At 40.6% G+C, this 22,474-nt stretch overlaps 1 protein-coding gene and 1 long non-coding RNA gene across 2 annotated transcripts in view; one reads left to right on the forward strand and one right to left on the reverse strand.

Annotated features, from left to right (window-relative positions):
* Positions 1–2,808: 2,808 nt before the first annotated feature.
* TACC2 (transforming acidic coiled-coil containing protein 2) overlaps positions 2,809–22,474 on the forward strand; it is a 128,111-nt gene continuing 108,445 nt past the window's right edge. The window contains exons 1-4 of the mRNA XM_035329410.1: positions 2,809–3,628; positions 12,854–12,977; positions 17,781–17,858; positions 19,237–19,296. Of these exons, the coding sequence (XP_035185301.1) occupies positions 17,826–17,858; positions 19,237–19,296 (93 nt within the window). The 5' untranslated portion in view covers positions 2,809–3,628; positions 12,854–12,977; positions 17,781–17,825. The remainder of the gene's footprint in view (positions 3,629–12,853; positions 12,978–17,780; positions 17,859–19,236; positions 19,297–22,474) is intronic.
* On the reverse strand, positions 6,197–12,946 carry LOC118168808. Its single transcript, XR_004751806.1, has 3 exons — positions 12,825–12,946; positions 11,290–11,303; positions 6,197–6,209 (listed from the first exon to the last, which is right to left on the reverse strand). It is a non-coding gene; the product is annotated as an uncharacterized LOC118168808 (long non-coding RNA).

Here is a 22,474-nt window from a genome sequence, read left to right on the forward strand (position 1 = left end):
CCAAACAAGACTGGGGCCCATTGTACAGTGCAATGCACAAATAGTAAGAAATTTTCCCTATTCCAAGGACTTTGAAATGCAGGGCAAAATGCAAAATGCTGAGGTGGGTGCAAGGCCCGGTGAAAGGTTTGGTACAAGGTGGAGGGTTCAGTGCCTTGCTGAGGAAATGGGGTTGTATCCAGTCTCACACAAACACTAATCTTGTTTCTGAAGATGATGCTTGCTTTCTTGAAATCCATGTTTGACCTTTCCTGGTGCTTAGACAAGCAGGGCCTTTTACTCATTGGGTACAAGAGCAAAATATCCCACAAGCTGTTCTTTGTCTCAAATATACAATAAAATGGCAAAGCGCTCTAAAAGAGGCAACCCACATTAACCAAAAATTAAACACTAAAAAGCAGAATAGCACAACAAACACTGCACAGCATACAAATTCACTTCTAAAAAGAATATTGTGCGCTATAAAATGATTTCAACAATTACCATCACAGTCCTTCAGCAGCTTGTATTTACATGGGAAGAAAGACCTCTCCGCGTGGATCAGTGAAGTGCAATGTGAAATCAGTTGTCAGTTTCATCACAAAAACCTCTTTCACTGAAGCTACATATGTCACTTGGGAGTGGTAGGAGGAGAGGAGAAGCCTACTGCTGTTCTCCGTGCGGACCAGTCTGTCACAGCACATGCTACGCAGCTATGTGTGAGACAGAAGGTGGATGCTACTCCTTATTCCTATTCCACGTTCTTGTTGCAGAGTATGAACTGGTGGTTTCAGACAGCTTAATCAAGTATCGTCCCCTCTTGGGTCATTTAGAGAAACCAAATATGCGAGCACTGAGCAGAAAGGTATAACTGCATTCTTTTGCAAGAAGACAGCGTTTCAGGAGTGGAAGTGTCAGCCAGCACAAACCTCAGAGTGTTGTCTCATGACTAGAGAGTGACACAGGGCTATGTGGCTGGTAAGAACTGAACTCTGGAATTCTTCAACTGAATTCCAGTTCTGAGCACTGGATGTTTTGTATATATCATGGTACAGCCGCTCAAATGGATGCTGTATTTCAGCAAGCAATTGGCAGTCTCCGTTGTCACCAACTACAGAGAAATAATGTTATTTCTTGTGGTGCTGCAAAGTTAATTACCAGTGGTGGTGACTGTGCATCTCAGGAGCTGCCCAGCATGCAGGTGCTCATCTAGAGCCCATAAACTCTGGACCCACCACCATTAGATTTAGTAACAAATCTAATTATTTGCCCAGTTCTAGAAGATTGGTCTTCTGGTACAAAGATCCCCAATCTGCCTGCAGGTGTTTCCAAGACTTAATGGAAAAAAGACACATTTTAAAACGTGACAGCTTTGTTTCTGCCTGGGAGTGCTGCATATGATACTAAAGCATAAACTTTTTACATTTCCCTTGAATACACCAAAATAAATGCTACTGTTCAGGATGAAGAGACGAAGTAAGAAACTCGTTATTTAAGAGAATTGCAACACTGGACCTGTTGCACAGTCACAGCTGTTTCTGACATAAAGATAATCCTGGTAATCTGAAATGGGTCCTAGACTAATTGAAAACACCAGAAATAAAACATCTGAGGTACTTGCCTGTCAGGTGCCAGCTCTGCAAGCAAATACAAATGAGGAGAAATTTCTTTTACGCAGAAGTGTATGTTTATATACTTGGTTTTTGCAGAAGCTTTTCTTTCCGTATTTACCGATAATCCCGTGGGAGGTAAAAATCTGGCACCAGATATTCTTTCAGCACAGTGGATTAGGTTACAGCCCGTCACATCACAGTATACGTTGTGCCAGTCTAAGAAGTTATTTCCAGAGGAACAATTATTAATAGAACTCTGAAAAACATGTGGGACCCAATCTGGTGGGATGTTGGGGAAAAAAAAATGGGCAGGATCAGACCCTTATAGGCCCCAGGAACTCCTTCTGTTTAAGGATTTCTTTTTAACGATTTGGAATGTTTCATTAAGTGACACACTGCCACGGGGTTGCTACGACAACCTGCGAGAGTCACCCTGGCACAGGCAAAAATGCTCAAAACCTTCCATTATTTCCCTGTACTCAAATAGCAATGTATTTTAGGAAAATTAAAAAAAAAAAAAAAGAGAGAAAGAAAGAAAGAAAAAAGAAAGAAAGAAAAAACAATCTTTGCAAGGAGCAGAAAGCATATACCTACATTAATGATGCATCAGAGCAGAGAATAGCCAGACAGCTGCTGCCTTGGTGGTCCATCCAATACATTTTTAATGGAGGAACAAAGGAATTAAAAGCAAATGCAGAACAGGTTTTTGAAGGGAGAAAAAAAAAAAAAAAAAAAAAAAAAAAAGAGCCAGTTAGCACTCTGTAGAGTCGTGTCCACAGTATTCTGCGTAACTGCATGTCAGTTATTTGGACTTTTAATATGCCAGTAATTTCTGTATTCCCAGAAAACCCATAGGAATTCATTTTTCTTCAGAGCAGTCTCTGGCAGTTATCACCCTTTAGACATTGCCAACACCGTGCAAGCAGTTAACTTAAACCTAAGTAGTTCTGCAGTAGGCTTTATCTTATCACAGCAGTCATTTCTTCACATACTGTGCTGATGTGATTATATTTTTATTACATGTATTTAAAGGCATCTAGCTCCTAACCTATTAAAAAGGAATATGTTTTTTCCTCTCTGATATAAAGTATTCCAAGGGAGAATTTTTCAGAAGTGCACCTGAAAATCTGCTCTGCTTAGAAGTCATTTCGATGATTACTGTGGGTTTCCTTTTTCAATGACACCTCAGCTGAAGTTAAGGCTTGCTCCCTTTGGAGCAGGTAAAATTAACCCCGTTGTTGGGCTTGCTTTCTTCAACCACTACCTTCAGACAAGTGGGCTGAAACATCCATCTTCTCCGTAGTGAGAAAAGACAAGCTGCTTTCCCTCCTTGCTGACTGTGTGGGTGAGAGAAGACTAAACACAGGCGAAGGGATGAAGAATGGCATGGTGGCAAGAGGCTTCTGCTTTTTCCTTCTCTCCTGCTGCCAGGTAATCTACCAGCATTCCCAGACTTTGAGTGTTTGTTCTGAACTCCATTCCTCATGAAATATGCAGAGCAGTGCTGGCCTGCAGTGTTTTTCTTAAGGCAACTATCACTTTTAGCCATGCCATGGTTGTGTTAGTCATGAATAGTTTTCCCAAACTTAACTTACTGAGTTAGTCAAGTGGGAGAGACAGCCTGACACTTAGTTATAGTCCTGGAGTGGGAGCCAGAGGGGAAAATTCCAGTTACATTGGTGTATCATGGAGCTTGTCTCACTGCATTAAGCAACCAGTATACTAACAACAACGAGAGCAGGCTGCACACAGTGTACGGGACCTATCTAGTGTTATTCTCATCCAGCAACTGAGAATTCCTATGAAGAACTGATGTGTCACAGCCCTGCAGCTCCCTGGGTCAGATTCCTTACACTTCATAGCTATCCAGCATAGTGTTCTCAAACATAAGCCAATTCACATTAATAGAACTCTTTCATGTGATCCAGGGAGAAAGGGGATCCATACACCAGCTAGGAGTGACGGAGTGCAGAAGGTTATAAAAATCAGTGGTACTCTGAGTGGTATATTTTCATTTTTAGTCTAGAGGAAAATTGGTAAGTAATTTTTTTCTTAGTTCTTTACATTTAAAAATGTCTAGACTCAAAACAGTTTGCTAATTATATTTTAGACATTACCAAAAGGCAAAGGGAGTGTCTTAAAAGTAAAAGAAACTTCTGCTTACCAGAAAAAACAGAGGCTCCTTTGAGGTTCTATAGTTTCATGGTCTCTTGTATAACTTGTTTTACAATCCACATAACCTAGAAAGCAGTCTACAGGTTGATGTCTATTTAATCGGTATCTTTCTAAGACCAACAGGCTGATATAAGTATGCATGTCCTAAAATAGATATTTTAAAAACATGTTACAGCATTACAGACTGTAATAGCTATTTGCAAATGGTGGAGTTTTTAAATATGGCTCTCTTCCACTGTTGTTCTTTTTTCAGAAATAGTTCTAAGGATTTGTTTCAGAAAGGATTGCTTGTTGATTTTAAGTTGCCACGTAACGACAAGAATGTGTTTCATATGCAGAATTTCAGAGATAAAATTAGCTGGCTAGTCACTCGAAAGAGTATGCAGATGCATGACCATGTTCTTAAGTGAGAACTGGCCATCCTGTGTTGTCCTTTCATAACAAAGTTTGCTTCGGGCTGTAAAACCCCACACTGAATAGGCAGAATATTACCTCTGGTGACCCAAAGCTTTTATAGATCTAGAGGTAGCTGAAGTCACTTCTAGCCTTTCCTACTAAGAGAATCAAGCAGATTAAAAGAATGCTTCACTAGTTTGGTATTAACAACAAGTTGATCATAATGTTATTGTTTTGAACATTAATGACATCATATTAAAATACGTTGCCAACATGTAAGACCACAGCAACTTCAATTATTTCTGCATTTTTCTAATGACTACGGTTTATATTGCCAGGGTTTGGGTATGTTTTGGAAACTATTTTTCAAGTAATCCGTCTTCAAAAAGATAGGTTTATCTTCAGGCAGAAACTAAGGATCATATTGACAGACACAGAATAACAATGGCAGACAGGCTCCTCGTAGGTATCTCCTACAAAATCTGATCTTATCTACTAAGTACGGTGCTTAAAGCTTGAATTTATTTCTCACAGCTGACAATTATCAAGCTGATAATTACCTAGGAGCAGCTCTTTTTTCCTTTACACACCCCAAGAGATGGGGTAAGAGCCTGCTATGCAGTTCAGGGAAAAAAATACATCCCTTCATGTAAAAACTTTATTATTACTGATTCAGGGATGAATTGTTTGCATGTTAATACACACCTCCACAGATATTATTTTAAAGGGATCTGGGGAATGAGAAAGGTAGAAGGGCTTGTAGTTGGCCAGAAAAGTCAGATGAGCCTATGGGTGGAAGAGCTAAGCCTTGCTGGCTTAGTTTCCCATGCCCTGCCCTCTGCATCTGCATCTGCATCCACATCTACACCCGTGCATTTTTCCACCTTTAAGACAGAGATCTGTGACAATGACAGGCCTGGCTACCCTGGTCTCCAGAGATCAGCCATCAGTTTGCATGTGCTCCAGAATTACCTGGTTAGTATTTTTCATCAAGCCTTTTGACAATCCCAGAGCAAGCTGTGGAAAGAAAGAAACTTTAAAGCAACCTTGTCCAGGAAGAAGGTCTTACCTGATCTGCTGTGTTATAGCTTGGTTACTTACCAGTAAAGCAAGTTGTCAGTGACCAGATGTGCTTGAATTGTCACATGGGCACTGGTTTGTGGGACAGGTTAAAAGGACACCTGGCAAACAACCTGCTGAAAAAAAAATACAATGAATGTCCCCAGTTCCAGCTGCGAACTTCATACTCACAGATATGCCCAAAGACCGTTTCCCCCAATAAGAAAGTCACATATTGTAAATTGCTTATTAATTATTTTGTGAGGCGTGATACAAAGCAAGCAGAACAGAAATAGAAGGAGAAGCAATAGCTGGGAGACCTTCCAGAGCCCAGGGATGGCAGAGGAAAGTAGGAGACATCTCTGTGGAGGTTCACATTGTGAAATCAGCTCCAGACTGTGGTAGGGTCTCTGTGGTCACTTGCAACTTCCATTCATCATATTTTTTAAGAATATTGAGGATATTCCACTTGTCACCTGAGGCTTTCTTTAAAATCCTCTTATCTCTCTAATCTTTTATGACAGTATTAGATGAGTGGCCTGTAGTATTGAGCATCTTTTAATCAGTGCTGTGCTGCTTCTTTCCACAAAGAAAGTCAAACTAAGCTTTCATACTAACGTCTGACCATTTGTCTGGAAAGGTGGGCCTTCACTCTGGGGGAGGCGGGAGCCACTACCCAGCCTGCAGAAAACTTTCACATCAGCATTTGTGTTTTCTGATGCCAGTGGAAAAACATTTACAGAAGCCCCTCAAGTCCATAACAAGTCTGAAGAGAATAAACGTTTATCTATGATCTGAGCTTAAACCTAATGGAAGAGCTTAAATTCACTTGATACTGCGTTCAATTGCACAACTAATGGTTTGAAGACTGACATTGCTGATAGCCAGTATGAAAGTAAAGCCATCACAGGTTATAGTTCTTATTTTTCTTGACATAATTCTTTTTAACTACTGACTTTTAAATACAGCATGGTGAAACAAAGTTTGCTTTATTTTTTGTGTGCTATTTTTCATTAGAAGCTCTTGAGCACAGGGTACTGTGAAAATATGTCAGTTCGTCAGCACACACACAGAATAGACAAGGCTCAGCAAGTTTGACAAAATACTGAAATATATATTCTTGCCAAAATAAATTTGTCATAAAAGGCTAGTTAGGACTTGACAGACTCATTTACTTCTCTGGTTTCGCAGTGAGCAAATGATCCAACTAGCGCTCTTGGTTCTTGGGCAAACCCAAGGCTCGGCCAACCCTGACTCCTTGCAAAAGGATTGGGATGTGTTTGTTTGCTTCATGTGCAAAGCAGCAGTGTGCTGCGGGGAATTGTACAGGACTCCTAGCAGTAAATTCTGTCTACGTAAATAAAGGGTAAGAATGATTTAATTTGTTACCTAGGTGAAATCTGCTTTTCTGAATGTAAGAAACCAGAAAAAATTCTCTGGTTCATGGCAAGCTGACTGGTGTATAAACACTTTTTCTTGCTACCAAAACAACGAGTTAGATCTCACGCTAATAATTCTTTGGTGTATGAACAGCCACCATATTTGCAACAGAAGTATTTTAAAAGGAAACAGGACCAATATAACTGCGATGAAGAAAACAGGACCACGAGATCATCTCCTTAGTGATAATGAAGGAAAACAAGAAACTTTAGGAGTGAACCAACACAACACTACAGCTGTTTGTGCAGAACAGATCTGACTGAGGAAGTGATCAAATTAGACCAATTGACGTGTATTTGGTAGGAGTTCTTTGGGAAAGATAGTTTAAGAGCATTTTCTCCCATTCCCAAAACAGGTTCCCTCTCCGAGACCTGGAAATAAAAGGGGTGGGTGTGGGTGTGGGTGTGTGTGAAGGGGATATACTCTCCCTTAGCCCTATTTTCTATGACTCTATGAAGTGTTAGTCAAATGACACCACCTCCATGCACTTAAGGTTCAATGTCCAGTTTTCACTCACCCTCCAAAAGAGGCAGAGATATGTCGAGGTCTTCTGGAGCACAGACAAGCCTTGATGTTAACAATCTTTGACATTGTAAGCAACACAACATCTCGCTGAAGCCAGAAGCACAAAAGACTGCTGCAGGAAGGGAAGAAAAAAAAAAGTATAAAAAAGCAACTCATGAGTATCAAAATCCTAGTTTTTATAGCACAGCTTAATAAATCTGCAGTTGTGGACCTTGCACGCCTAGATTTTAAACAGCTCCATTTTGTTTTTTCACATGGCATAGATTGTGAATTCCTTAACACTTGATGGAAATATGTGTGGGATGTATTAGACATAGCTGTCATTCACTTTCGTTACTATTATCCTAGTATAATGTGAGCTGTTGTCCTATTTTTCATCTTCACACAAGTTTTGATCAGCCTATGACTTGGTTTTTATATTTCTCTCTGTGTCTGTCTGTACTGCATATACAACATACTGAATTGAAACTAGAGTAATTATTACTAGCTGTTGGAATAAGCTGCCTGCCTACTTGCTACATTGTTACTCAGTTTCCATGCCACTTCCACCTCTGAACTGAAAATTGCACTGAACTGCTTTCTTTGTGGAAAAGAGCTGCTTTTAGCCACAAATTTGGAGCATTGCACAATTTTATGGAACCCATATGAAAATCTCTGCATGATGCAAGGGAGCAGGACATTTAAATTCATGGTCTACCTAAAGTATTTTTTTTTTCAGTTTCTCTGGTGGACTCTTAATTCATCACACTCTTTACATCAAAAGGTGATGTGTGTCAGGAGCATTGAGCATGAACATTATTTTCACTAAGGATGACATTCTTGCATTCGAATAAACCAGCCTTTCAATTTCTTAGTTGTTATCCATGTAATACTTAGTCCCTGCATTATTCCACTATTGATATCATGGCATTATTAAACCGTTTCTATTGGTAAAGAGATTTCAAGAATTTCGGAAATTGAGCTTAAGCTTTTTGCATTAACATATCCCACAGTCTCACCATATCTTTCTGTGGCAAGTTCTCTTTTTACCTCTGAAGTTTGAGGAGGTTTGGGTCAGCCTACAGGCCATCACACTTCTCAGGGAAGAATCCGATTCCATTCTAGATGTAAGGACTACACCAAGTAACCCATATGAGTTTGCTCACACAAGAAAAAAAGAATCACATCTGGATACCAGAGCATACAATCTTGATTCACCATAAAGGTTTTAACTACAGGAGGTGGTGTGATATATCCTCCAATTTTAGATGGCCTTTAAACTGGACGAGCACTTGTAGGCCTTATTTTGTGCTAATTGTGCTGACTTGAAATTGTGTTACTATCCACCTTTTGGGGTACTAGTGACTGATTCTGCCATGGTTTCACGTTAGCACTAGAATTTTTGTATTTTTTCATTCAGTAATATCTACAAGTGCTTTGTGATGACTTAAAAACAATTGTACCTGGGAGACAAAAATCTATGGCATCTGTGAACTTGCGGATAGCATCAGCCTAGGCATCATTTTGAGTACTGGCTCCTGCTCTAACAGAAAATATGTTTGTGCCAGCAAGGCAGGGACGTGCTGTAAAAAAAGGCACCTGGATCTTTAGTATCCAGAAGAGACGGTCCTAAGGTTTGCATAAACTCATAGTATTTGTATCTGAAAGACAAAATCTCAAAAAATCTGTCATGCTACACAACTTGAGTTCTGCTTTTCATGTTGCAATGGTCTCTTCTGCCATCATTTAAGATATTGTCACTGACTCATGATTTTGCATCCCACCTAATTACCACTTTCACTTTTGAGTCCACATCCAAATACAAATCCAGCCACTGGGTTGCAGTGACAGCGCTGTGTACTAAGGCTACAGACATCTTAGGTGGAGGAAAACCAGTCCAACAGTGCTTGTTTCCATTCACTCTATTACCTTTTGTTATTTTATCAGGAAAGAACAGCTCAATGACAGTTAGTAGATAAATAGATAAATAGTAGATAAATAGAAACCAACTGCAGAATCAAGTTTCATCTGTTCATCTGTCAAGTTCCATCAGTCATAATGACCAAAACCAAAATAACTACAGCTGATGTTCAAAAACCATAATTAGATTTTGGTGTTAAAATCTTCTTGAGATAAAATGGGAAACCGACATCTTGAACTAGGCCGTTTCCAGGTGCAGGAAGCCAATATTGCAGATGATTCCTAAAGATTTTCTTCCCATTTTTTCATTCAGCATTACTATCCCTGCTTTAAAATGTAAATGTATTGCCTAGTTCTGTATAACAATATCTTGTGAGCCTAGTGTCCAGGGAACCTTCCCCAGATCAAAACCAAGATCGGGTTAAAGTACTGCAAAGCCTGTGCCCAAAGTATTCACAGACAATGAAGAAACACCGACGGAAAAATACACCTGAAAATTAAGAGTGAACTTCTGAAACTGGATATTGTTTATATTAGTGGAAAATGATAACATGAATATAAATAGTGTAGACGCAGCAGGACAAGGCAATATGTTATATGAGTTTAAATCTGTCATTAGGAGAAGCTGATTAGGTTTATGTCTGTCAGAGGGATGAAGGCTTGTGCCATCTGTAACAACAGGGAGCAGCTTAGTTAACTTTATATCACCGAGCCTTGCGGATTGCTAGGACCACTTCCCATCAACATGGCATTAGATCATCTTTTAAAAAAGACACTACCACAAGAGCAAATATCAGGAGCTCCAAGTCAGAGCAAGTGCATTTTATGCACCAACCATTGTCACCAGATTATCCTAAAAATTTTAGGGACTGCCTTTAACCTCTTTATCTTGTTTTGCATGCCTGCTTAGTTGAATCAAAGGAGTCAGGGGGAAAAATCAGTTTATAATTAGTATTCACCTTAAGCATTTGCTCATTACATTCATTTTAAACATTTAGTTATAACAGTGATGGAACAATGGCAATGACAGTAAGGAGTCTCATTATTAAGCAATTATTATCCTCAACATGGAAAAAATATTTTAGCCTTGCTGCTTTTCTTTCCTTCTATATAGAAGGAAAGATGTGATGTCTTTAACAATGCCTCTGTGGTTCTGAGGCCTGAACAGTAGCCCTAGTTTTCTGCTTAGCCCACTATTACACAATATATTAATGGCTCAATCACTCAACCTCTCTGTGCCTTGCTTTCCACCTTTGTAAAATGTTGGCAGTGTTAATCCTGCTTTGTAAACCAGAGAAGATCTTGCATAAGTAGTCCTACCTACCTGGAAGCATTGTGCTTATTTCATGTGACCGTTTTCCTGGCAAAGAAGGTTGGCAAGGCACAACCAACTTCATTGCAAAGTAAATATTTTTTTCAGCCACCTTCAGCATCGTTGTAAACAACGACTCATGGCTTTATGAACACTATCGTGACTTCAAAATTATTTCAGAGGTTGGTGACTCAGTTCCCAGAGTTAGTCCTGCCATGATCTGGTGCACTTGGTTGGCCCAGAAGCCTTGCTCGGTCTGAAACCAACCCCAAGACTTGCTATTAACAAACTATCTTGACATACCAGTCTCCTCAGAGGCTTATTTTCATAGCAGGCCCTCGCTGCTGATAAAACAGCACATCAGGAGTGAGAATATTATTCATTGCTAAATATTAAGTTGCTGAGCTTATAACCTAATTTATTCTTACTCGGTGATCAAACAGCCATCATGAGACAATGAAAAGCAGCTTCAAGCTAAACGGTCTTTAACATGATGAAGGATATAACCTCTGCAGGATATATGCATTTATATATGCATATTATATAATGTATACGTGTGTGCATATGCACATGTGTATACATGACTGTTTTGTGTATTAGGCCAGCACAAAAGATCAATGCACGTCTGCTGCCTGCCCAAACCCCAAGGAAAGGCTCTGAGGGCTGGGGGCTGTGTAGATGCCCAGGAAGGAGCTCTCCTCTCCTGTGACATTTGTGTGGGTGTGAAGGGTGTGCTAACACAAGGCCCAGGGAGCAGCTGCATTCTGCCAACTCTGTTGTGTCAACACACACCCCAGGCCAAGAAAGCAGGAGATGAAATACTGCTGCCCTCCACAATTCGGGATGGACAGTTGCTGACAGCTGGTTAAAGCTCCACAGCTAAAAGAGAACCAGGAGGAAGGAATCTCTCACCTCCTGAGCAGCTTTACGGCCTGCCTCCTCCTCTCTGCCCTTCTCCTCAGAGAGCAGAAAGCCAGACCTCGCAGCACCTCTTTGCTCTCCTTTCCACTGAGTCTCTTGGCCAAGGGGAGGAGAAGCAGAGGGCTGTCCAGCAGAGTCAGCAGGTTCCAGAAATCCACCCTTCACCTCAGACCTCCCACCAGTCCTTCCAAAACTTGCCCCGAGTCAGAGTAGCGCTCTTTGTACCTTGCCTTTGAGGTTTAGGAACAGCCATCCTTCACGTTTCGTGGGTGACTGTGTGCTTTTAGAGCGTGAAAGCACACGTGCACTCTGCCAAGTTAGCTATGGACCTCAATTATATGGTCTCATAATTGATGTCTTACAGCACAATATGGGTGAGATACTTCTCATCAATCATAATTAGCTGTTTATAAAAGGCAGGAAGTAATAACAAGGAAATCATCTGCAGTCCTGTGTAATGCTAGGCACAGGCTGACCAGGTGAGCTATGTAGGGCAGCCTCCCCCATAGCTTGCAAACCCTGTCAGCTGGTTGTGGCATCGGGAACTTTACCACATCTTCACCCACCTCTCCAGAGCCGGGTACTGGAAATGGATGGTTAGAGAGGCCGTGCCACTGTGCAGAGCTGCCTGTTTCTTCTGGACCCACAGCCCTCCCACTGACTTCAGTGCTGCATGTGGAATCTGGTGAAAAAATGCTGGTAGAGACGTGGTTTGGAAAGAGATGTGCTCCAATCTCTAGATGTTTTTTTACTCATGTGCATTGCGAAATACTTGTGTGTGGTCCTATAGGCAAGTTCTGGTTCTCTTTGGGTGAAGAACAGCAAAATGCCATTTTACAACTCTCGGGCTAGCTCAGCTTTTTGTTGCCAAACAGCATCATGATTTTTTAGCAGATCCAGCTGCTGTTGTTGCTAAGCAGCATCTTCCCCACCAAGTTCTGTACTTTTAAATAATTACATGTTCACTAGTTGTAATGATCAGATTATGATTTATCTCCCAGATCTTGATGTTTGCTCTGCCAGAATTTGAGAAAACAAGGGCTGAAGGACTGCTGTAGGTCAGTCACTCTTGCAGATCCCTACGATACCATTCTACTATGCAGATAGCACAAATTATTTTGCATTAGTTAAGATCAGAGAAGAGTGAAATTCTGAACACTCCCCCTTTCTTTTCTCTTACCTACAAGAACAGCAATGCATAACTTCATGCTCAGTGCTTCAGCAGAGCTTTCAGTGCTTAGTGTGTCATGTCAACATGTGCAAGTAAGAAACAAAAATTGTATCTTGTTTTGGCAGTATTTCTACCATAAAGTAAAATGATCCCAAATGAAATTGTCTCATATAAATACTTTAGGTAGCATGTATTCTATTTATAAAAGTTAATGCAGCATGTGGTTGGTAAGTGTAACAAATATTGTGTATGCTAGCATTAAATTTAATCATTCATGACAAACTATTTGGATCTCACTGAAATGCCTGATTCATTAACCACACACATAGCTTACCTTTAAGTCTGATCTGTGTTTTCTCCTAGTTTGAGTCTTCCAGTCCTCCCGGGTTAGATCCTCTTTTGATCAAGAAAGGCCAATCTTTGTGGATGAGCTTGAGTTCCCTCCAGGAAGAAGCGTGGATGAAGAATCACAGTAAAGCAGTCCCATGTGAGTACCTCTTCTCCCACTAGTTCTACCATAAAATCAGAGAGTAAACTGAGACATCAGAAGATGAGGAGTACTCTCACAGTTAGTGGTTTACACAAACTGATTTGACTTCATACTGGTGCAGAGCAGGCGAGCAGCACTGCAAGGGAGCAACTTGCAGTGAATAGGTATTGCTTGGCACAGTTGGGACAGGGCCTGAGACATGAGAGTGGGTCAGAAAACTGACCAGGTCAAAGCCCTCATCTCTGTCCAAGGCCAAAAACATAATGTCAGTGTTCTCTGACAGAGTTGCTCTGGGTCCAGAGATCAGAGAGCACAGTTGCTGCCTGTTAGCATGCATGTCGCTCCCTCATGACTCATGGTTCTGGCAGTAGTGCAGCTGTCTGCGTGGCTTTGCAAACCTTACACAAGGTTAGCCCAACAGGGGGATTCTCTTTTGCATGTGTGTTGATAAAAATACAAATACAGAATCAGAAATCATGATCAACTACCAAAAGGTCATTTTCCCATAAGCGTGTGCCAGACTGTTGTTTTGCAAGGCAGCTTTCTCACTTTCACTTTGTGGCATTTTCCTGCCTTAGCTTTAGAAATGGAAAAGCACCAAATATGAGCTCAGTTTCTGCTATAAGGAAATAATCCAGCTAGCAGAAGTGAGGATATGTTATCAGGCTTGTGTTTTCTTGAGCTCCCACAGGATCCTCATTCTTAAATCCATGGCAGAGAGCCTAAGCAAAAACGTTTATAATTTGTTGTCTATAGACAGCAAATCTTACAGTTTCCTAAGGAAGAGCATACTAAAACTTTGATTTGATGAACTTCAGCTTTTCCAGACCATGAAGTAGGATGGGGAGATATGACAGCCACTTCCACATATTTTAGTTTCTGATCTTCACTATAGACCTTGACTTTTTCATCTTGAAATTTTGTAGGTATAGCACAGATTTATTTGATGTCCTGTATTACCCACAAGCAACCAAACACATTCATATGTACCTTAACAGAAAACCAGAAAAAGCTCAGAGAATACAAATAATTTATTTCTGATCTGTGGAATTCTCCATCGGTAGCAGTGGCCTGAGGAGGTATAATAATGTTGGGGGCTCGAATTGCTGAATGACCAACTTCATAAAAAACGAAAGCTTGTAAAGGCAGGGCAAATCATGTCATCCCTGGCCTTGCAGCTGTTCATTGCATACCTAATGCGAATGCTCTCAAGCCAGATGTTTGTAGACCAAGACTTTGTGGAGCAGAGAACAACCACAGGAATATCAGCACCCAGCATATAGCTGCCATATGAAATTCCTGCTTCTTATTCATGTAAATAGGAATTTGACGTGCTAGACTCAGTAATGCTGCCGTGCAGCTCTTCAAGGTGCAGTAAACCCAGTTTACTATTCCTTTGCTGTGTAGCACCAGCGAGCACCACTGGTGAGTGCAGAAACTCGTTAATCCCTCGGAGTTACCACTAATGATACTCTATCTTTTGTTATCAGCTGTCTCTCTGAGCACCCCTTTGTGGAAGCACTGCTTGAGCAGACAATGAACATTAATAACAGCAATTAGCTCACTCATAAACCAGTACTTCTTGCAACATCACATTTCAAAGAGTTCTTGTCATGTCTCCACCCTTCAGGACGATTAAATGGGAAATGATTTCAGCATAACTAGAACAGGAATACCAACATCTGTTAACAGATATTCTGAGAGCTTTAAACAGTACTAAGAGAAAATGAAGGGCAAACTTAAGCACACAAATGAACTGGAAAACAAAGTGCAGAGGAGCTATTCCCCCCAATACTACTTTTCCCTCGACAACATGCATAACTTCGCGGTGTTGCTGATACCATTTCACTGAACAATTTCCGTGGTGCAGGAAGCGCTGCTCGTACCGTAGGCCAAGAGACACCAGAAGCCAAATCTGTTTTGACCAAGGCCCATTTTCTCCAGGCTTACTTTTGTGCAAAAACATTAGTGGAGAATTTATGAAATGCAGAGCCACGGCAGCCTCCCAGGAGCAGGGGGAGGCCGGGTGGAGGAGGTATAACTTGTTTTCTTTTTTGCCTGGGGTGGAGGCAAGTTGGTTGCTGAGCAGGTTATGAAGGTGGGTCCCTGAAAGAAAGCCTACAGTTCATGTCAGTCTGGGGAGAAGTAGGAGGAAAATAAGGCGAAAACATTTGAGGTGAAGATGGAAGGAATGGTTTGAAGACGTGCTCTAAAAGTGTCAGTGTATCCCATGCTGCCAGATGAATGCCAGAATGTAAGTGTAAAGTTAAACATTCTCTCTCTTTCTCGCATTTTTAGGAAAACGGTGGTTTTACTGTCCGTGTACAGAAGTTCCTATAGGCTGATGACCAGTTTGCTACTAGTGAGCAATTTTGAGCTATGTAGTGCTAAAATAATTTCAGTAATGACATGTAAATTGTAAAAGATAGTATGGAAAGATGAGAAAGATTATCTTTCGGTTAACCTGTGCTTATTTAATGAGTAGATTTTTAGCATGTTTATAATGTTTATTTGAAATTCCATACATATGATAAAATGCATGTGTTTTACAACCTAAGTAATGCTTGTGCATTGAGAAAATGTTTTAGAAATAATGTATGTAAAAAAGATTAAAATTGCATTGTAATCTGAAGAAATATCTCAGTTGCTCAGCAGCGCAATTCACTCATTACTATTATTATCACCTATTTCATTATTAGAGAATCCATAAATACTTTATTCCCTCCTTATAGCTTTTGTCTTCATTATTAAGAAAATGGTAATGTGACAATTATGTGACAATTGTGAAATGTCATGCTCTAAGCAAGGAAAAGAGTAAGTAGACATGATGAGGTATATTAGTGGAAATTTGTGATAGCTAGCACTTTTGGGGTGTTTTTGTACTTTCATATTTTAATGGTATAGAAGCCTTGAAAATACATTATGCACAGAAGTCAATTCACTCTAAAATAAGCAGAGCAACTTGACAAATTTTACAAAATTGTAGAATTTGCATTTTGTGTCGATATGCTAGACCCCACCCCGATTAGCCATAACTCCATAAGGACTTGGAGAGTTCCACTCATTCCCCAGCTCGCGTTATTCCTGCACGTTCTCATGAGGGGATAGATTTGAGAGCTCTCAGTTTCCTGTTGTTTTCACATCATGTCTGTAGGAGCAGAAAAGGAGCTGGGAAAGGAAAAGCTTGTTGGATCAGTGGCACGGAGATGCCAGTATTTTCTCTCGTAGGGAAATGTGTGGCTGTTGAGGGAAGCATATTGTTATAGGGAAGTTATTCCTCTCCTGTGCATTGTAACCTTAGCTGCTCAGAGTGCATATGAGAATGCTTTGTCATAACAATAGATACTTAAAATATTATAATCTTAACCTGCTGCCTTGGAACATTTCACGGGGCTGCACCTGAAGAGGTTTGTGCATGCACAGTACTCCCCAATCGAGCACCTTGTGCTTGGGGAACAGCCACTTTGAAAACATTACATATGGTCCTAAAGTTGGTTCCAGTACTATTTCAAAACAGTAGAGGACTTGGCAGTCGTCTTAGCAGATAAAAGCTAGTGCTGCTAATTAATCACTGAAAGTGCAGTCCTGGGCCCAGGGATTTCAACAGGAGCAAGTTCAAGCACCAATACATCCCCTGAAGACACTCATGTTTAAACAGAGCATAGCTTATAAGCACAACACCGAACTTCTCTCTCTCTCCAAGCCTCCTGTGAAGAAAAATAGTCTTTCAAGTTTAAAAAAAGAGTGGTGCAGTAATGCGTAACAGCATTCCTTAAAAGCTTATATGGTTTCCTTGGCTAACAAAGTACAATCTTTCTTTTACAGCCTGACTTTAATGGAGGTTTTCTTGACATGTGCCACAGACCAACCTCACAAAAAAAAAGATGGAGAGAGAGTGTGTGTAATTTTCACCTATGCAGTAATACAATAAATACAGTGAATTTAAATGCCTGAGCTCCAAAATGTAATGTCTGGAACAAGAAGTATATGTCTACAACTGAATCTCTATCGTGTACGTTTCCTATTGAATTGCCTCTTGAAAAAAATACAGAAATGAGTGGTGCCTGGGGAGGCACTAATTCCAGAGCTGCTGGCTACAGCTCTAACACTCTGAGGATTTTTTGAAATTAAATAATTAGAACTGAACTAGTATAAAACCAATAATAATTAAGGCAGGCAGATCCGGTCAAGTGTAAAGAAAATGCGTTCCGGAACATAAAATTATAAGCAGGATATTGCTTAAGAAAAGCAGAGCATAACTACAATAACAAGGACTAAAATCAATTTACTCTTTCTTAAAGCTGAGTGCATAGATGGAAAATAATTTCTGTTACAGAAACAGGTTTAACGTTGTGGTTCTAGACAGAGAGAGCATGCAGCTCCGTCCAGGATCTCCAAGAGAAACAAAAAAAAAGATTTAAAAGTGGTTTGAATATGGTTAAAAAAATAAGGTTTTCTTATGGGCTGTCCATCCAAAGTAACTCTGGCATGGAAAATGCCTTTCTGATCAAATGACATGGGATAATCCAGAAGCAGAGTAACGAAGCTGAGTTTTGAGGAGTGGCTGTCAGCATAAGCAGAGCTAGTGCAGGAGAGGCAGCAGGGAGAGAGAAATCTCTTTGTAAAAAAAAAAGCCCCAAGAGCTATTGTCCCGTAATCTATGACTTAAAATTATTGTAAGACTGAATGTCAGGAGGGGCAGTTGACAGGTTGACCAAGATGACATTCCTCTAAAACTCTGAGCTTTTTAATTTTAATTTTTTCAATTGAAGACTTAGAAAATGTCCTTTCTTTTTCTAGTGATCTTTCTTTAATTGCTGTGTGACACTGGACGTCAGCACCAAAATGGGCAATGAGAACAGTAGTGCAGAAAACCAGGTGAGTGTGACTGTGATTGCCTTGCCCTTCCCTGCTGCCCGACAGCAAATGTTACAGAAATCTGTCCATGGGCCATTTGCCTCACATTTGTCTTCTGCTCCCAGTTACACTCGTATTTAATTGTCGTTAATGGTAATTGAGGGCAACTTTTTGTTTGTTTGTTTGTTAATGTGGCAATGACGATGCCGCATGGCGCTGAGGCACCGTGTGGGTGGCTGCTCCCTGGGGAAAGGGAGCTGCAGGGAGCGCCGTGGGGTGGCCAGGGCTGTCCTATCCTACCTCCCAGCCAGGAGCAGGGCAGAGGGACAGCCCTAGAAATTGGCACCTTTGTGGGGACAGGGCTGAGCCGAGACAGGTCCTGGATGTCAGCCCATGGGTCAGGTTTGACTCAGCGGGCATGTGGCAGGGCAGGGATGGGCTGGAATGGGGGCCGGGGCCATGGACAGAGGGGGAGAGGTCCTGCGGGGCCAGGCCATGTCTCTGGGTGCTCCCGAGGCCCTGACACACGGTAGCTTCTCCTTGTTCAAAAGTGACCTTGCAATGTATGTATGGTGACCCAGGAATTCACACCCCTGTTAGAAGAGGGGTGCTTGGCTAATGCGCGTCGCTGCTTGGTGATTTCTTTTTGAATTGCTGAAATGGAGGAATCTCATATGCTATGGCTAGCTGCATACAGTTAAATTAGACATTACTATGCTCATCTAGGTGTGAATAAAAGTTGTCATTTGTTTATTTCGACAATTAAAGTACCAGAAGGTGTTTCATCCTCTCTTCATCCACATGTTATAGTAGATGTCAAAACACATAAGGGTTCATCTTGCCCCCACTTCAGGTCTGAGCAAATCTGCTGTATCTCTCAAAGGAGCCAATTATTTTCTTGAAGTTTTTTCTAAAAGAGCAATCTGTTGTAATTGTTGGTTGTTCTGGCCAAGTTGTATTCTTACCACAAGATTTGGCCCCAGCTTTTTTTAGTGGTCAGGAGCAGGAGAATGTGTTCATTCCTACAACGAAATAATGAGAATTTCTCATCCAATGTATACACCTTTCACTTAGGAAGGTTTTGAAAACCAGATGTATTTCTTCAGGAGTCTTCCTGACACCAAGAAGCCTGTACTTAAACATTTTTAAATTTGTTAAGAAATTTAATAAAAAGCTCTTCTTTTTTTAATAAGGAAAGGAAGCTTCTGGTCTCCTTTTCAGACAAGCAAATACTAGAAAATCAAATTACTTTAAAAGACACTATTAACAGAGAAATAAATAGAAATAGCAATAACACTTAAAAGCCACTTAATCTGCTGAACAGCCCTTGAAATGTATCCCTTGATGAATAGTCAAGCTTCATCCAGTCAATAGAATTTTTAAATACGTTTATTTTCAGTCAGACGTCCCCAATGCAAATAAAGTCATCCTTATGCCGCCCAGCCAAGGAACGCAGCAGGTAGTGGATGATGAAAACTGCTTTGCATGGTTTGCATTTCAAAATGTTAGCATCAGGCCTGGCTGTTCTTTTTCTTCTGCATCTGCTTTTGGCTTTTGGTGTTTTTTTTTGTTTGTTTGGTTTTTTTTTTTTGACACTAACTGCAAATTTGCAAGGCAGCTACATTTAAGTTTTCAGCAAGTTGTAAAAAAAAATAATCTGGTTTCTTTTAACTTTCCTCTTTGGTAGCAATCTATGCTTTAGAAAAACAGCCTGCGTTTGACCCTCTTTGCATGTTGGCTTTCCTCTCCACTCTCACACAATTAAAGCAGAGCAGTGGATGTTGTTGTTACAGTCACTACAATTTGACAGGAGTTGTTGTTTCTGTTTAGGTATTTATCAAGGAACACCATTCCCCTGTTCCGGCTCTCAGCTGAGTTGTCTGGGAGCTGTGCACATGGTTTGCATTAAAGATGGGAGAGTCCGTGCTAAGTTTAGAACTGATTTTACAAGAGGGAAGGTCTGTGGAATAAATATGCTACTATGAAGAACATAGTGGGCACTTAGAGGAAAATAAATACCCTATCTGTTTTGTAAAGACCATCCTCTGAGGAAAATATAAGGTAAATTTAGTAGAAATTATTAAAGATAATAAATAAAACGAGGCTGGGGCCAGCAGTATATTTAACACGGTGATTTCACATAAACTAACCATGCTCTGTTTTGCTCTAGCAGTGCACAGAGTCTGAACTGCTGAGAGATTTGAGGCTTGTGCCCTGCCCTATTGGCATGACAAAGCTTGCTTCCAAACACGGGCCTGCCGGTGGCAAGGCGTGTTGGGCTTATGCTGAATTACATGTCAGTTATTTTTAAGATGCATTCTTTTTGAAAAGCAAAGCTCCCCTTGAAGAGAAATGTCTTTAAATTGAAAAAGAAACAATCTAGAAGAACAGAGATCCAGCCTTTATCAGGGAAAATAGATGCAAGTAAAGGAATACGTCTTTAATGGGAAGCTAAGAGAAGTATTATTGTTTCTGGAGCTCTACAAGATCTCAGCTGTTGCGCTGCCCATCAGAACATATTTCTTCATCCACTCAAACACACCAGCCAGTATAGAGGAATGGCAAAGTTCAAGATTTTCCCTGAATTTTCTGGAAAACCAAATGTTCAAAAATCATCCACACAACCATAATAAGGCTTACAGTTTCACAGAGGGGAAGTTTCACTTATAAAAGAAACCAAGCTGACTAGGACCGACAGAACTATCTGCTATTTAAAAAGTTGGGCAACACAAAACTTCCGAAATGAGCTGGATTTTCTAATACGCAATGATTTTCACTGAGGTTTTCAATTCTTGCCCCTCAGAGTTGTGAGGAGGAGAGCTGCTGTCTTCCACAGCCTTTCTCACGAAAAGCCAGAGCTACCAAGTAATTGTAAAGCTCTTTGATGGTGCAAACTGCTGCTGCTTAAGTGACCTCCTAGCAGCGAGTATTTCACCCCGGAGTGGGAGAGGGAATTTCAAAGTCACTTACCACATAAGTTATTTCTATCTCTTTTGCTTTATCCTTTCTTCTCCTTTGTTTTCTGAATAAGGAAAGAGCCAGACAAAGCTAGTTACTTCACATCGATGTTGTTGTTCAGTTCTCTTCACCCATAAATCCCGATGTGTGGTTATCTTTTTTGTTCTTGCTTGTTTTTCACTGTGAAATGTGTGAGATGGGCAACACATGCATACTTGCTGGAGGGGCCATCATTTCTGAAGCGTCTATTTGTTTGTCTGAAGCATCACGCTGTGTTCCTGCTCGGGTTTCTCCATGTAATTGTTGTGAACAAATCTGACTGCTCCCCATTCTGCAGTTAATATTCTCCATTATTGCTTTTTCCATATTTCAGTGCACTTAAGCCTACGGGTCCGGTTAATCGGTGTGGCTCTACTTTCAGATCCCAGCACTACGGGGATTAGCAGAGAACACACTGGGCACGCTACCAGCTTCCCAGCCTCAGTCCCCATTCCCACGGATGATAACTGGGCAAATCCCTCTGAGCTCTGGAGCTCATACTGTGTGTTTACATACTTCTTCAATGGCGCAATGACATCTGGACACGGTCCCTTGTTTATTTTCAATTGGCAACAAAAACGCATTCCCAATTTTCTGCATAATAATTTTGTGCCTATAGCACGTTACTGAGGGACACTGTCACCCTGCATGCAGCTCACCTCTTTTACTCTCTAAGCTATCATTTTCTACCACTTCTCCTTCCATCTCATCCATTGCACATCAGGACTGTGCAAGCCAGCAGAACTGCTCCACATCCTTTGAGTCAACATTTGTCTGCAGCTGAGTGGCGCTGGCAGCGTGTGTGTTACTGGTACCTACACAGCTCCCGGTTACGTGCTGCCTCTGTGGTCATTCATGCTTGCTTCCAATGATAACTGCGACTGGCCCCGTATTCTCTGGCGAGTAACACCAGTTATTGGTCTGAATTTACAAAAATAAACCCAGACGTTTTCTGTTCGAAGAGAATAAAACATCCGTATATGCGAATTCTGGGACATTTCTCACTTTAATGAATAATTATTATACTTCTTCCCTTTGAATGAAGGAGGGGAAATAAAAGAAGAATGAAGATTCAAAGCTACAACAGGCTTCTTAATTTGAACGCGTAGCTAAAAGGTATTTGGAAAACTATTCCTACGAGTAGTTGGAAGACTTTCCTTCCCTTTGGAATTAATGCTTAAAGCTTTCTTCACATCTTTAAAGCCAACACCATTTCTAATGGGAAATGTATATTTATAGGTACAGATGAAAAGGGAAAAAAAACAACATATATTTATAAAAATCTCTATTGTTACTAACTACATTTCTCTATTTGGAAATTATGTGAGAATATTGAACCTACCTTTTCACGTCTGTGGGTGGTTAGAAATAACTAGGCCAGCAAACACCATCAGATGGTGAGAACTACCGAGTTTAGATCTGAACTTGGAGAGGATTTTCCTAATAGTACTTCATACAAATCTGACTGCATCCTCTCAAGTATTTTATTTGTAGGTTGCTAAGAACTACTCAGAAAGCTCTTCTAGTTAAACTTGTACTGAATTTGAATTACAAATATTGTGCTGAAGATTTTTTTCCTGAGATCATCAGCTTTATCCCCTCTCTTCCTTGCTGTATTAATACACCTGTCATCCTTAAGA

This window comes from Oxyura jamaicensis, chromosome 6, assembly GCF_011077185.1.
Source record: "Oxyura jamaicensis isolate SHBP4307 breed ruddy duck chromosome 6, BPBGC_Ojam_1.0, whole genome shotgun sequence".
NCBI classification, from domain to species: Eukaryota; Metazoa; Chordata; class Aves; order Anseriformes; family Anatidae; genus Oxyura; species Oxyura jamaicensis.